The sequence below is a fragment of the Ixodes scapularis genome, unplaced genomic scaffold, assembly GCF_016920785.2.
Source record: "Ixodes scapularis isolate PalLabHiFi unplaced genomic scaffold, ASM1692078v2 PGA_scaffold0__279_contigs__length_252992795, whole genome shotgun sequence".
NCBI classification, from domain to species: domain Eukaryota; kingdom Metazoa; phylum Arthropoda; class Arachnida; order Ixodida; family Ixodidae; genus Ixodes; species Ixodes scapularis.
Genome location: NW_024609835.1, coordinates 171,790,819 through 171,806,602, shown reverse-complemented (window position 1 = coordinate 171,806,602; position 15,784 = coordinate 171,790,819). Strand labels below are relative to the sequence as shown.

The 15,784-nt window shown below is 43.5% G+C and overlaps 1 protein-coding gene across 1 annotated transcript in view; it reads left to right on the top strand.

The window, feature by feature from the left end:
* LOC115312275 (ice-structuring glycoprotein-like) overlaps window positions 1–14,112 on the top strand; it is a 37,846-nt gene extending 23,734 nt beyond the window's left edge. The window contains exon 2 of the mRNA XM_040223085.2: window positions 13,342–14,112. Within this exon, the coding sequence (XP_040079019.1) occupies window positions 13,342–14,112 (771 nt within the window). The remainder of the gene's footprint in view (window positions 1–13,341) is intronic.
* Window positions 14,113–15,784: the final 1,672 nt, after the last annotated feature.

The following is a 15,784-nucleotide window of genomic DNA, read 5'->3' as shown; positions in this document are numbered from 1 at the left end:
AGTCACCTTTGCCGCCCAAAGGACCCAAGGTTTCATTGGATGAGCAAACTGATGAGAACATCACTCTCTCTGATGAGGACCTTCCTCTCTCTAGATCAGGGTCTTTCTCCTCAGTTTTCTGCGACGCTGCAGGACTCTCTAAGGACAGTGCAATGAATAAAACTATCCTGGGGATTGTGGCACCAAAAAAAACATACAGTACATTTCACATTCTGTTTTTGTAATACGCATATATTGAACCGTTTACTTTATTGAAGATAAACGTCTTTCTTCCTTCAGTGGAACTTCAGAGGCCTCCTACCGAACTACGACGATCTGAGATACTTTTTAGATCAGCCGCCAATTGCATGTTGCTTACAGGAAACGTTCCTAAAGACCACCCACACTAATGTTTTAAAACACTTCCAGATGTTTCCTAGGGACCGTACACATGCAACTCACGCAGTTGGAGGTGTTGCGGTGGTTGTGCAACGTTTGGTTCCTTGTAACAAGGTGGCCCTGCAGACTTCACTGGAGGCAGTGGCTAGACGCATTCTGTTAGATCGAATGATTAAAGCCTATTTTTTTGTATGTACCTCCAACCTATCAGTTGCATATGAAGGAGCTAGAAAACCTGGTTAATCAAATTCCTTGACCTTTTTTTGCTTCTAGGAGATTTTAATGCAATCAATCTTCTGTGGGGTAGTGACAGACTGGATACTAGAGGGGCCCTAGTTGAACGTTTTTTTGCTTTCTACGGGATTATCGCTGCTAAGCACAAATTGATCTGCATATTTTTGCTCAGCAACTCTTTTTACTTCCATTGACCAGTCTGTTTGTCCCCCATCAATATTCCCATTGCTTTCATGGATGCAAATCCCGAATCCTCACGGTAGTGACCACTTTCCCGTCATTTTAACCATCTTCCTACGACGTCCCAACGCGCTCTCCTCGTTGGAAATTTGAAAACACCAACTGGTCAACTTTTAAAGAATCATCTTTTTTAACATGCACATTACTTGACGATCTTGATATCGACAGAGTCACTGAACATATCACTCAGCACATTTTAGAGGCTGCCATTCTCTCCAACCCCATGACGTCCTCACATCTAACCAGGAGACCTAAGCCTTGGTAGAACAAAGGTTGCCGTTTGGACAGAAAAGAACAAAATCTAGCATAGGGTATTTTTAGGCGCTACCCTACAACACACAATCTTATTGAACTTGAAAAAAAAAGAGCCCGGGCGAGGCATATTCGAAGGCAATCGAACAAAAGAAAAGGTGTAGAGGGTAGGCTTCCTCAATTAATAGCACTGTATGTGCAAAGAAAGTGTGGGATCGCATATATAAAATTGACGGCTCTTACTGGGCATTCACTGCCCTCCTCTTAAGCCGTAATGGAGTGTGTCCTGCAAGTCTTAAAGAACAGGCCAACATGCTCGGTGAGCATTTCGAGTATGACTCCAGTTCCCGAAATTACACTCAAACGTTTCAGCGACCCAAGATAAATGCAGAACAAAAGCTGTTATCACATCAGGTGGCATGCACGAACCCTTAAATACTTTTTTTACATTATACAAGCTTCGAATGGTACTTCTATGTTCCAAACAAACTGCTCCTAGACCAGATGGTATTCATTACAAAATGCTCGCACATCCTCATCCATCCACTATGCAGCTAATTTTGTACTTGGCAAAAATCCCTCTTGTGCATCTAGCTTCAGACCTATATCTCTAACTAGCTGTATTTCCAAGACATTGGAAAGGATGATTTACAAGAGACTCATGTTTTTTTGTTTTTTTTTTAGAACAAAACCACTGCCTTGATATGTTCAATGTGGCTTTCGTTCAGCACGGTCCACTGTCGATCATCTCGTCCGCTTTGAGACTTTCATGCGTGAGGCGTTTGTCAACAAGCAACAGTGTCCCTTCGTCTCCTTAGATTTGGAGAACGCATACGACACGATTTGGCGTTACGGCATACTGCAAGATTTATTCGATCTGGGTTTCCGTGGCCGAAGGTTGAGGGCTATAGAGAGTTATCTGGAGCACCGTTCTTTCCGCGTGAGGCTGGGGAAAACTCTTTTAAGGACTTTTTACAGGAAAATCGAGTCCCTCAGGGGGGTCTACTGAGTCACTCTTTTTATTGTCAAACTTAATTCCATTGGCCGTGCAATTCCTCCTTCAGTGCAATATTCTTTATATGATGATGATCTCCAGATCTCCGTTTCATCCTGTAATTCCTCAATTTCTGAACGTCGGATCCAACTTGCGGTTCATGATTTGGTCAGATGGGCCAATAAAAATGGTTTTAAGCTTTCCCCCCGCCCCCCACCCCCCCCCCCAAAAAAAAAAAAAAAGCCTATGTCAGATTTTCTTGTCGACGTTGTGTTCTTCAGGAACCGTCCTTCAGCATGTATTGTTCACCTGTTTATGTAGAAAATGAACGCAAGATTTCGGACCTTGCTTTTCATTTAAAGCTGAGTTTTGTTCGACACGTTAAGAGCTTAAACCTCAAGTGTCTTAGGTCTTTCAACACCCTTAAGGTCTTTTCCCATGTATCATAGGGCTCTGACCGACTGCGCCTGTTTCATATCTATCGCACAGTCCTTCGGTCTCAGCATGATTATGGTTGTATTGTCTATAACTCTGCTCGGGCATCAGTTCTAACAATGTTCGATCCTATTCGTCATTAGGGACTGCGACTGGCTACTGGTGCATTTCGCACCTCCCCAGTGCTTAGCCTTTATGCGGAAGCAAATGAACTGTCCCTGGAGTATAGAAGGTTTTTCCAGGTTTTATGTACTCTGTCAGGGTACGTTCTGTCGCGGAGCACCCCGTACGAGAGAATATTGAGACAATAAAGTTTCAACGCACATTTTAAAACAAAACTTCCGTAGTCTTCTGTTTTTCTATGAGGAATAATACTGGAGCACAATCTGTTGGGATGGATGCAAAGCCTCTGTTAGTCCAGTACCCACCAGATATAGTTCCATGGAACAACTGCCACATACATTCCGACCTCATACTCACCAAGTATAACGAACAGGATGTTCCACAGAAATTCATCAGGCAGTACTTTTTGAGCTTCAGACCAGGTACCACGAGTACGCCAGTTTTTATACAGACGGGACAAAAAGACTCGTTAGTAGGCTATGGTGGGATCACTGGTAAATCAGGTAGAAAGAAGCAATTCAAAAACCAGTATACTAACAGCAGAGCTTTATGGTTTGCTGCTGGCTGTTGGTTACATTATCAAAAAACGGCTTCCTCACGATGCAATATACACCGACTCTTTGAGTTTTCTGAAGGCAGTCACATCAATGAACGGTTGAAAAAAACGACTGTTTTCTGAGATAAAGAACAAGATTATCCTGGCTGCACATAAAAGTCTTGACATAATCCTATGCTGGGTTCCTCGCCATGTTGGCATTCCTTTAAATGAAGCGGCTGATTGCGCAGCCAGCTCCGCTAATGATAGAGAAATTGATACACACCAAATACCATACAAAGATTACAACTCTCTTAAACGTTGCATCAAAGCGAAGTCGCAACTGCAGTGGAACAATGAAACCCGCAACAAACTACATGCAATCTAACCTTTTCTAGGCGAGTGGGAGAGTGCCCGACACCAGGAGCGCTTTAATGAAGTCATACTTTGTAGGTTACGAATCGGTCATACCCGTCTCACACATGGACACCATTTGAGCGGGAGGATGCCCCTGAATCTGTACACTGACTTTCCTCTAAGTAATATGCACATATTCATTGAATGCCCTATGTAGGACGAATACCGATATAAACACTGTTCACTGCTTTATAATGAACAAATTCCACTACACCTTGCCCTACTACTAGGTGATGAACCGCTCATTCGATACAGTTGTGTTTTTATTTTTTTCACAGATATTGGCCGTCTATACCGACTGTGATTTTACTTTCCCTCCTAGACCCATCGTCAGATTGTTTACACTTATAAACATTCATGTTCATAGTTGTATCACATATTCCGCTACTATAGCTCTCTCCTCTTATTACACCCGAATTGCAATAGCCTAAGCTTGGCGCATTATAGCCTTAGATGCTGATGTGCCATAAACCCTTAATGAATAAAACAATCTGGGATGATCTCGCGAAGCCTGTCGGCGCTGGTGCTGAACTCGGAGCTGGCCGATACCAGAGTCGAGTCTTCGGTTAGAGGGTAATAGTTTCGCGCTCGGGCGGTTAGAGCCTGCTCGATGTTTGTTGCTTCAGCAAAAATTCTTCAACGGTTGTCGGGGGGTTCCGAAAAAGTCCGCCGAAGATTTCGCACTTCACGCCTTTTATGAGGAAGCGCAAGTTTTTATCATCGGTGGCTTGCGGATCGGCTCGTGCAGTTAGGCGTAGCACATTTTCAACGAAGCTGATTACGCTTTCGTTAGGGGCCTGAATCCATGCTTGAAACAGATCCTCCACCTACAGCTGTAAGTGTTGGCTCGTAAGCGTCCGCTTCAACTCGGCCACACAGATGTCCCACGACGTGAGCGAAGCCTCGTGATTGTCGAAACAGTGCCTCGCAGCACTTTCGAGCGAAAAGTAGAGGTTCTGTAGGTTCTGCTTGGCAGTCCAACCATTGTGGCGTGCCACGCGCTCATAGTGTTGGATCCAGTCCTCGACGTCCTCGTGGATCTCGCCGTGGAAGGACGTCGGCTTACGGAAGTCGACGGGCTGGTAAACGGCGGGAGAAGCAGCGGCGGGAGTCTCAGTTTGCAGGCCCCGGGAGATCATAGTTGGTTTCGTCGACTTCCTCCACTGGGGGTCCGGTAGAAGTCTGAATTCCGGGGCTTATATTTCATTCGGTGGCTTCCTTGGGTTTCGGTTATTCCCATGGATGGTCTTCTTGAGCCGGGGCTGGGCTTCCGCTACGATGCCTCGGAGAGGTGCGCTTCATGGGCTGCGGTACCCCGCACCTCCACCAGAGATGTCACGGAGTAAGGCAAAGAGGCGATAAATAATTAACTGAAAAGAATGGTTTAGTCGGCGAACTTTTGCCAAACAAAATAAATAGCAAGCGTCGAGACAGCAGAAAAGCGTTCTGAGATGCAGCTGCCCAATAGGAAGCAGGAGCGAGACTTACTCTACAAGGTCACAAGGAGCTCCTTATCTAGTGTGCGTGGGCATCGCAAAATTTCGGCCCAGAAGGTTCGAGCACCGGGCATTCGGGTTGAGAATGAACAGGCACTTTGGAGAACAAGAAACTAGGACGAATAATAAAAGTTACGCCCCGAGTGAAACTAAACGCGAATCTACTAGAATTCCGTGACCGAGCGCTGCTTGTTCGGCCCTGCGGGCAGCAATATCCCCCCAAAGTTTTTTTTTAATCGCATATAAAATCAGATAACGGCCACTGTATGCAAATATGTAGACTTGAATACTCCTTTAAAAACGTCAATTTTTATCTTTATTTGGACTCCTTGAGTCGCGGGTGGAGGGGCAAAAGGTAAACAAATTTTGCCTGACGAGGCCCCACCACACTCTACATAGCTCAGCAGCATACAGCAGTAAACGCAAACAAAACTGTGGAGTCAATATCGTGTCCACAAAACAATATTCTTATACAAAACAAAAACAAACAACAGTAATAATAAAATTACACACATATAAATACTAATATACATGATAAAGCACTTAATAGAATTGACAGTAATAAATCGCTAGGAACTTGTCGCTTACAAAGCAAAGTATCGGTTAACAAGGATGATTAAAGAAAACAAAAACTGATAATCAGCCCCATAAACAGACAGAAAATGGTTAAGTAAACAGTTTCACAACACTGGCAGGAGATAACGTTTCATATTTTTCTTGGAGGTGAAAAGTGAAGTAGAACTTTTTATTAACTCAATGATATCGGGGTGGTTGTTTAGGAGCTAGGGTATTTTGCAAGTTATTGCTTGGGAACGGTAATTGGTTCGTATTTTTGGTTTCATATAGATTTCGTTTCTCAGATTATATGGCGTTTTCTTGGGGTAGTAGGTCTCACTAAATGCATTTTCATCTCTGTGTAGTTACTATATATATACATTGCAAGTTTAAGGATAAAGAGGCTTTCAAAGTCCAAAAGTGGGTGCCTTGCAAAATATGAAGCTGTATGATCAGTATAACCCAGGTTCTCAATACAACGAACTGCTTTCTTTTGTAGACCAAGTATCCTAGTCTAATTAGATTTTGTAGTGGTTCCCCAGACCATTAAACAATAATGCAGATGGGACTGTACTAGAGTGTAGTAGAGGTGACGCTTAAGCCAACAAGGAAGGATTTCTTTGAGTTTGTATAAACTCAAAGAAATCCTTCCGATAGATTGAGATATTTTCGAGCGAACAAGATCTATATGACGCGACCAGCTTAGGGTTTCTTCAAACCAGACGCTCAAGAATTTAAGGGAGGACAACTCGTTCCAATTCCAAGTTTTTAAAAGTTATTTTTAGATTAAGATTACTACGAAGTTGCTTGTGACCCGGTTTAAAAAATAATATATTTCGTTTTGTTGGCATTCAGTTCTATTTGCTTGGAGTCTAGCCAGAGCGCTAGTTCATGAAGCCACCATATTTGACAAATCTTCTATCACACTTAGATCCTTATCATTAAAAAATTCATTGGTATCATCTGCATATAGAATTATGTCGGGAGTGCCAGGTATGTTCACTATACCATTTATATATAGTAGGGTGATTTCATTTGAATTCGACCAAACTTGTCGGGGGGGGTCTTTAGATTTAATCGTAAAAAATATATATGATACCCGAATCCTTGTGATGAAAGAAACTGCCTTTGAAAAAAATTAGAATTGTATAGTTTGAGAGAAAAAAATTCTGAGGCGCTGCAGGGTAGAAAACGTCAAATTCCCAATATGATTTTATCTCGACTTTAGCCGCCATTTACAAAATATCAAATTCTTGCAGAATTATTATATTTATTACGCAATATTTACGCAGACTTGGCTATTTTTAAAGGTAAATTTCTGTCTTCTGTTATTTTAAATTAATTTTCTAAAAAATCTCAAACATGCAACCTAGAGCAAGTGTGACGCAATTTGGGACAGCTATATAAAACGAATGGTGGGCCGCAATGACGTGAGACAGATATCTGTGCGTAGCTATCAATGTAAGCTATCGATTGACATGTATTTTCTGGTTATTGTTTTTACCGTGTTGTTTTTATTCTGCCACAAATATAGACAAAAATGAAAAATATGCAAATTTTGAAGTCAATTTTCTCAAAAAAGCCATTTTTTATTTCGTTCATACTTTTTTAATTTATTGCCCAGATTCTGCTTAATAACCGGGTATAAATATTGCTTGACCTTTTTTTGTTGTAGTTTTAGGACAACCAGTTGAATAAGTCATTTTTATCGCGTAATACCAACCTCCGGCTCCGGTATGCGGGCTTCACCGCAACAATGATAATTGGCTCAGCAATATCAGATTTCACTGAAAACTACTTAACCCGTTGAATTTTTACTAATATATTTTTAAAAAAATCAATAACGTCATAAAGAAATGAGAGATGGCTGAATTGACGAAGTGATGTCTGCGAAGTCACAGCTTGCATTTTCGAACGTCGCCACGACAACGTTTTACTACTGAGGTTGCACGAAACTTATATATTTAAATTATTTGTTTTAACATTGTGCCGTGATAAACAACAACAAAAGTAAATTTAGTTAACATCAATGTTAACTAGCCTAAGCGAGTGGAGAGATCCAAGACGTTTCATCCGTTTCGATCATGTCGGGTTGCATTCTACGGCACTATCCAGTCCAGAAAAACAATATCCCCGTTTATGCGTTTCGGACAATCTTTATTTTATACAAACATTATCGGAAAATCGGCTCGAATTTTTTAAATTTACCGCATGGCATTCTTTCGCCTATCCTTCATTGACCCTTAGTATTCCGAGGTACGTGAAAACAAAAATTGACTACATTTTGTCCATCCTTCGGCTTTTGGACTACTTGTTGCATACGTTTAAATTTTTTGGGCTACGCACAGCATATCGGAAGCTGCTTTTCAGCTTACAGTAATCATACTCTTTTGTTGGCAGTATGCAATAAAACATTCATAGGTAACAGTTTAACAAAATCACTCTATTTATTGAGTAATTTATTTGGGTTAACAAGGCACACCTATAGAAACACATAATTTTTCACAGAAGCGCAAATGTACAAGAAGAGGCTTTAACAACAAAACAAAACAAAGCCGTAGATCATCTGAGAGTTCCGCACGTGCACCACAGAGGTTCATGCATTAAGACGAAGACAGAACAGTTCGCTCAAGCTGCACTTCGCCCCTTTCGCGTCGCCACACGTGCGAAGCGCGGATGCCTTTCCGAGTCGGTACGCAACTCCACTCTGTTTTCTTGATTCTGCGGAAGTCACTCGCCTCCTTCTCGGTTAAGTTCATGAGAGTTACGTTTTTGACACGCCTTCCAACCTTGTCCACAAAATCTACTGATGTTCGGACGAGCTGCTCCTCCGGTGAACGGAGGTTGTGCACCGTTGCGTGGTGTTTGAGAAGCCCTCCAACCCCGTCACAAGAGTTTTTACCATGCCCAGAGGCAGAAAATATCCACTTCAATTGGGTATGGCCCACTCGTTCGAACTCATGCAGCTGAAATCTATTTTTAAAATGAGCAGGTGCCCCGTCGGATATGTACGTTAGTGAAGCATAAACTGGGATGTGCTCCTCCAGCCAATCTTCTATAAGTCTCAGAGCCAGCAGCGCATGGGAAGTGTCATGACATAAGTCCTCACAGACAACGCCGAAGCATTTTGAGCCTTGCGACGTGGATGCCACACACGTGAACACAGAGAGCTGACGCTTGTGCCAGTGGTACTCCTGTATCTCGTGTGGCAAAATTACCGTCCAGTTCTCCGCCAAATCGAAGTGCATGACGATGTGTCTTGAGGTCACACTAGACTTCTCAATCCGTATCCCTTCCCGTTGTGTCCTACGAATAAAATCGTGCGTGGAAAACCTTGTGGCCCATTTCTGTAGCTCTTTCAAAAAGGCGCTGGAGTCGGCAGTCTTGCTTATCAAATTACCATTCTCCCATGTGAAAAATGTAATTTCCTCTTCAGACACCATTTCCAATGATTCTAAGGAGAGTCTGTCAGTCGAGGGGCAGTCTTTGCATTCGCCTCTGAAACATTCGGACGAGGGTTCAGGGCAGAGGCACAAAGCGAGAATCTCCTCTTTTGTTATTTTTTCTTCTCGCATGCTGTTCAGGGTGGAAAAGCACAAATCGAAATTCGTACAGCACACACATGCACAGAAAGTCTGTTCAGGGTTTAGCTTGACCCACTTTGGCCGCAGCGAGTAAAATTTAGTCAGACCTAATTTTGAGTCCGGGTTTGCTTCCTTAAACAGCCTGTACGTCTCTCGGACAGACCTTGTCATATACCGCTTCACGACCACATGTTCTTCGCCATCCTTCAGAAGCTTAACAGCATCTTTTTTGTTTGGGCTCTGCCGAGAACAGTCGAGATCGTCGTCGGTGTAATATTGCGTGGCTGCCCGTATGGTGTCCTCGCTTATGCTTCCACCGTGATAAGGCTCCGGACGCTCCCATACGCCGAACCGTTCACGAAGCTGCTTTGATTTCTTCAGAAGGTACTTCGATGCCTCAGGAATTAGCCGTTCTACCTCCCTAGTGGCTACGCCCTTGGGCACAAGCGTGAGGAGCTGACATCTCTCCTGGTAAGATGCCGCCTTCACAAAGGCCTCTGTGATGTTTGCCCACCACCCGTCGCAGCCGAGGCATGGTTGATCACTGCGAGAACTTGACCCACTTGGCTCCAAGGTATATGCAGTCGCCAACTTTTTTCGTACCTGTCGGCTGTGTGATCCTTCAATCTCCCGCTGTTTTCTTTCAGCATATGCCTGACGGCTTTTCGGGTTTACTGTAGAAGGCATGCGCAAAGGAGTTGTTTCAAGCCCAGCAGCAGAAATCTCTTCGTTAAGACCTTCCACTACTTCGTGCTCTTCGATGCAGCTTGCTGGAGAGCTCGAGCATGGATCACTGACAGATGATGAAAGCTTCTCACCGGTGTACTGGAAGCAGTTCTGGCAGAGCACGTCATCCAACGCAAGAGCCGCGGCTTTCGATGCAGGCAGGATCATCTTCAAGGCGTCTACGTTGAGATCGGTGACATAACGAAAACGTCGGTTGCGGTATACCCTTCGCTTATGTCTCTCGAAGTAGTCCGCGCAACTCTTTCTTTTAAAGCTGAAAACTGCAGCCATGACTGAGTTCAAAATAACGCGTTCATTCCTCGGGAGGTTCCGGCTTTCTGCTTTCGACGCAGTTCCGCAGTTCTCATATACAAATTCATTGCTGCAAGCCCTCTTCTTATATTTTTTTTATTCTCTTATACTAGATGAGTTTGTCAAATATAGACACTGATTACCGAATCAACCTAAGGACGCCAGAAACGTCATGGTGCGTGTTATTCGCTTACAAGTAAAAATAAATAATGGATAAGAGAAACAGACAGACCATAGCACCAGGGGCTCAAAGAGGACTACAAACATTAGTTCCGGAGAAAAGCGCTGCAACGAAGACACAAAATGATAAGCCAACCAAACCTTCATTTTTGTTCTGATGCTCTTGCCGACACTGTGGCCATGTTTGTACTGGTGATAACTTGCCACCCTTGAAACAAATAAGTATCCGCAAAAGCTGTATGTATACAGTTACGACTCCATCGACCGGCGTGATAATGTCTAGTGTTTACTGCATTTGTTTTCTCCTTTTGACAAACTTGACCCAGCCGAGCTACAGAAACTTCGGGCACCAAAGAGTCTCGAGCTTCCGCCCATAAATTTATTGGGAGAAGGACAAGGACTGCTTCACACAGTTCCACTTCGCTGTGATGCATTGCGACAGCCTGTGACGACGCGAGTTCCACTCTAACAAGATTAGTATAACCCTCTTGCAACGGCGCACGCCGAGGTCAACTAAGAGTCGCATGGTAATCTTCATGATAAGAATCGCAGCCTTTTGCTGGCGCTCGCGAAGAGGTTACTGAACCTATACTTCACCTAACAACTGGACCAGTTGCAACTGATGTAACGAACATGGCTCTTTCTTTTGATGTAAAAACAAACATAAAGAAAAGCGCCAGAAAACGTGCATACCCAGCTGGTAAGCAACACACGGGAAATCAATTAAAAAAGTTTGAAAGAGAAAAAAAAATATGCCTACGCCACTTGCCTTCTGTCATTTTTTTGTGACATTTCTTTTTTTTTGTAAAAAGTATATTACTAGGAATGCAACGAGGTAAAGTGGTTGTCAGTGAAATCTGATATTGCTGAGCCAATTATCAATGTTGCGGTGAAGCCCGCATACCGGAGCCGGAGGTTGGTATTACGCGATAAAAATGACTTATTCAACTGGTTGTCCTAAAACTACAACAAAAAAAGGTCAAGCAATATTTATACCCGGTTATTAAGCAGAATCTGGGCAATAAATTAAAAAAGTATGAACGAAATAAAAAATGGCTTTTTTGAGAAAATTGACTTCAAAATTTGCATATTTTTCATTTTTGTCTATATTTGTGGCAGAATAAAAACAACACGGTAAACACAATAACCAGAAAATACATGTCAATCGATAGCTTACATTGATAGCTACGCACAGATATCTGTCTCACGTCATTGCGCCCTACCGTTCGTTTTATATAGCTGTCTGAAGTTGCGTCACACTTGCTCTAGGTTGCATGTTTGAGATTTTTTAGAAAATTAATTTAAAATAACAGAAGACAAAAATTTACCTCTAAAAATAGCCAATTCTGCGTAAATATTGCGTAATAAATACAATAATTCTGCAAGAATTCGATATTTTGTAAATGGCGGCTAAAGTCGAGATAAAATCAAATTGGGAATTTGACGTTTTCTACCCTGCAGCGCCTCAGAATTTTTTTTCTCTCAAACTTTACAATTCTAATTTTTTTCAAAGGCAGTTTCTTTCATCACAAGGATCGGGTATCATATATATTTTTTACGATTAAATCTAAAGACCCCCCCCCCCCCCCCCCCCCGACAAGTTTGGTCGAATTCAAATGAAATCACCCAGTAGAAAAAGCAATGGTCCGAGCATTGACCCCTGGGGTACACCATATATAATTTATTTTTCTTGGTTCAGATTTGAATTCATTAATTTTTACGTATTGCGATCTGTTCGATAAATAGCTGCAAATTAAATCCCAAGCTGTGCCCCTTATACCATAATGCATCAGTTTTTTTAGAAGGATGTTGTGTTTAATCCAGTCGAACGCCATGCGGAAGTCTAAGAAACTTCCCACGGTGGTATAGCTGACTTTTAATACTATTGACCAGTTTATCTTTAATATGTAATCGAGCCTTTTCTGAAAATTTATTTTTCTAAAACCATACTGTACCTTCACAATTATTTGTCTTTCCTCGAGATATTTAGAAAGCATAACATTAATTACTTGTCCCAGGATTTTAGAAAATAGTGGGAGTACTGAAATTGGCCTGTAGTTGTTTATATTGTTGCGCGGGCCTCCTTTATGTATAACACACACTCTCGCAAGTTTCATTCTTTGTGGAAATGTACCAGTTGATAAAGCAGCGTTGCAAATATGTGTCAGTGGAAGACTGATAAGATGAGAAACTGCTTTTATCGGTACTGCCTTGATATCGTCTACCCCAGCTGCTGTGTTATTTTTTAAGTTCAGAATAATCTGTATTATCTATGTTTCTGTCGTAGGGCAAAGAAACACTGAGTTCGCACTTTGAATTGGTGACAGGTATAGATCAGAATTACTACTCAATGTGCATGATGAGGCACCAGCATCTAAGAAATGAATGTTAAATTTGTTGGCCAAGGACATGTTTGAATATAAATCACAATCAAATTATTAGTTCATTAGGTAAGGCATCGTGGGGGTCTCCGAAATAAGACTTTTTAGATTGTTCCATATTTGCTGTGGGTCGTTATAAATTGACGCAAAATTATTGTCATAGTACTGCTTGCGTGCTTTTTTTAATATTTGCATTCAGCTTATTTTATAGTCTTTTATATTCCCGTAATACCGCTTCATCTCTCGTTTTGATAAAAGTATCATAAAGTTTATTTTGATAGTTCATTCTTTTGTACATATCCTTATTTATCCATGTTTTTTTTTATTATTTTCTTGTGTTTTCTCACATCTCTGATAGGAAACGCTTCATCATAGCATCGTTTGATTTTTATCATAAATATGTCATAACATACATTGGATTATGTTCACTGCATATATCATCCCAATTAATACTCGATATCTTGTGACTTGTTAAACTCAACATGGAATTAACCTGCAGCTTTCTCTAACACTCCTCATCATGGCTGTTGCCGGCGCCCTTGCCGGCGTGCTCGGAGGCTACGGGAACCACGGGCGCTACGAGGTTACCGAGGCTACCGAGGCTGCGGCGGCCAGGGCGGTTAGGGCGGCTACGGCGGCTACGGCGGCCACTGCGGCCACGGCGGCCACGGCGGCTACGAAGGCTATGAAGGCTAAGCCGGCTACGAAGGCTACGCCGGCCACGAAGGCAACGCCGGCAACGAAGGCTACGGCGGCAACGGCGGCAACGGCGGCTACGGCGGCTAGGGCTCCTAGGGCGGCTAGGGCGGCTACGGCGGCCACGGCGGCTACAGCAGCTACGGCGGCTACGGCGGCCACGGCGGCCACGGCGGCCACTGCCGCGACGGCGGCCACGGCGGCCACGGCGGCCACTGCGGCGACAGCGGCGACGGCGGCCACAGCGGCCCCTGCCGCGACGGCGGCCACGGCGGCCACTGCGGCGACGGCGGCGACGGCGGCCACGGCGGCCACGGCGGCCACGGCGGCCACGGCGGCTACGGCGGCTACGGCGGCCACGGCGGCTACGGCGGCTACGGCGGCCACGGCGGCCACTGCGGCCACGGCGGCCACGGCGGCCACGGCGGCAACGGCGGCCACGGCGGCCACGGCGGCCACGGCAGCTACGCCGGCTAACCCTGGCTACGGCGACTACAGCGGCTACGGCGGCTACGGTGGCCACAGCGGCTTCGGGCGCGGATATGGAAGCAGTCTGAGTCATGGAGGACTGTAAAGAGGATACAGCGGGCTCGGATCCTACGGCGGACACGGAAGATTCTACGGTTGAAATCCAGATGAAAACGCGAGAATAAATATCGTTTCCGTTTCTAACAATGCTTGTGATCTCATTTTACTCACAATTACAGTTCTAGAGTTTCCCGATACGGCCGTGTTCCGGTTTCAACGAGCAGATAGCCTTATGGAACTGGCAAATCGACCCTTGTCTACGCACTCAACTAAGTACGATGTAACTATTTTTAGTTTTATAACTCCGTGAAAATATCCCTGCACTTCTCCAGCTCTCGATAGCATAATCACAGTGACTTTTGATCCAACTCGGTGCCCTTTTATGGATGCAACTTAACCCAAACGAGACGGCTTGAGTAACGTCTATGGGATATCCATATGATGTTGTAACATAACTTCGACGTTTTCAGGGACATTGAAAAAATAGTATGATTCTAAACCCGGCATACCCGAATTTGAACTGGGCGAAAAAGAAATCGAACTGATTCAACTGGCAATATAGGAAAACAAACAGGCCGAATTCGAACATTAACGTAGCAAACTGGGCACCTTGACCTGCCAAACAGGCAGCCGAACTTGACAAATAGGCAGCCAAACCTGCCAAGCCGGCAATGGAACTTGCTAAACAGGCAGAAAAACTTGTCAAACAGGAAGCCGAACTTGCAAAACAGGCAGCAAAACTTGAAAAAACTGGCAGGCGAGCTTAGCTTGGAAAACAGGCAGCCGAACTTGCCAAACAGGCAATGGAACTTGCTAAACAGGCAGCAAAACTTTCCAAACAGGCAGCAGAACTTGCCAAACAAACAGCAAACTTGACAAAAACTGGCAGGCGAACTTGGAAAACAAACAGGCAGCAAAACCTGCAAAACACGCAGCGGAACTTGCTAAACAGGCTAAACTGAGTGCTAGACAGGTGAAAGTGGTAGCAGAACTGGTCCTACTGGTATTCAAACTGTTCAAAATGGTGACTGAACTGGTTACACTGAATATCGAACTGTTCTTCAAACTGGTAGCACAGCTTCGAGTTGTGGTAAAACTGTTCAAACTGGTAGCTAACTGCTCAAATTAGTGGTCGACCTGTTCAAATTGGTAATTGAACTCCTCTAACAGGCAGTTGAACTGTTCAAAATGGTGGACATAAACCGAAGAAAATTAGGGGTTATAAATCTGCCTTGCAGCATACTTGGGTCAATTACTTTGTAAATGTAATTCAATTATATTTACAACGTTTGCCGCCTTTTGCTCCAGCCTCCCAGACCTGTGGTCTAAATAAAAAGACAAACTATACCCTTGTCCGAAACAAGGTAATTACCAATATGAACTACTACTGGAAAAAAAAGTAGTTATATTGCAACTTAAATGACTTTTAGAAAGTAATGCAATTATTTATCAATTACTTTCCTTTGAGCTACCCAACAACAATAACCTTTATATAACAGCATAGCATCTCTTTGGTCTTAAATGCAATTGTCGCGTGTTTTCTTTGGGGCATTTGATTTGCTGGTTTTAATTCATATAATATAATGCCAAACGAAACTATTTAGGATTCTTAGTATTTGTATCGCTAACAATAAGTATATCTTAAGGCTGAATAATGCACGCCGTGTCCATGCAAAATTACTATATCCACGCCGACCGTCCGGCAGTGTAGGTGTACA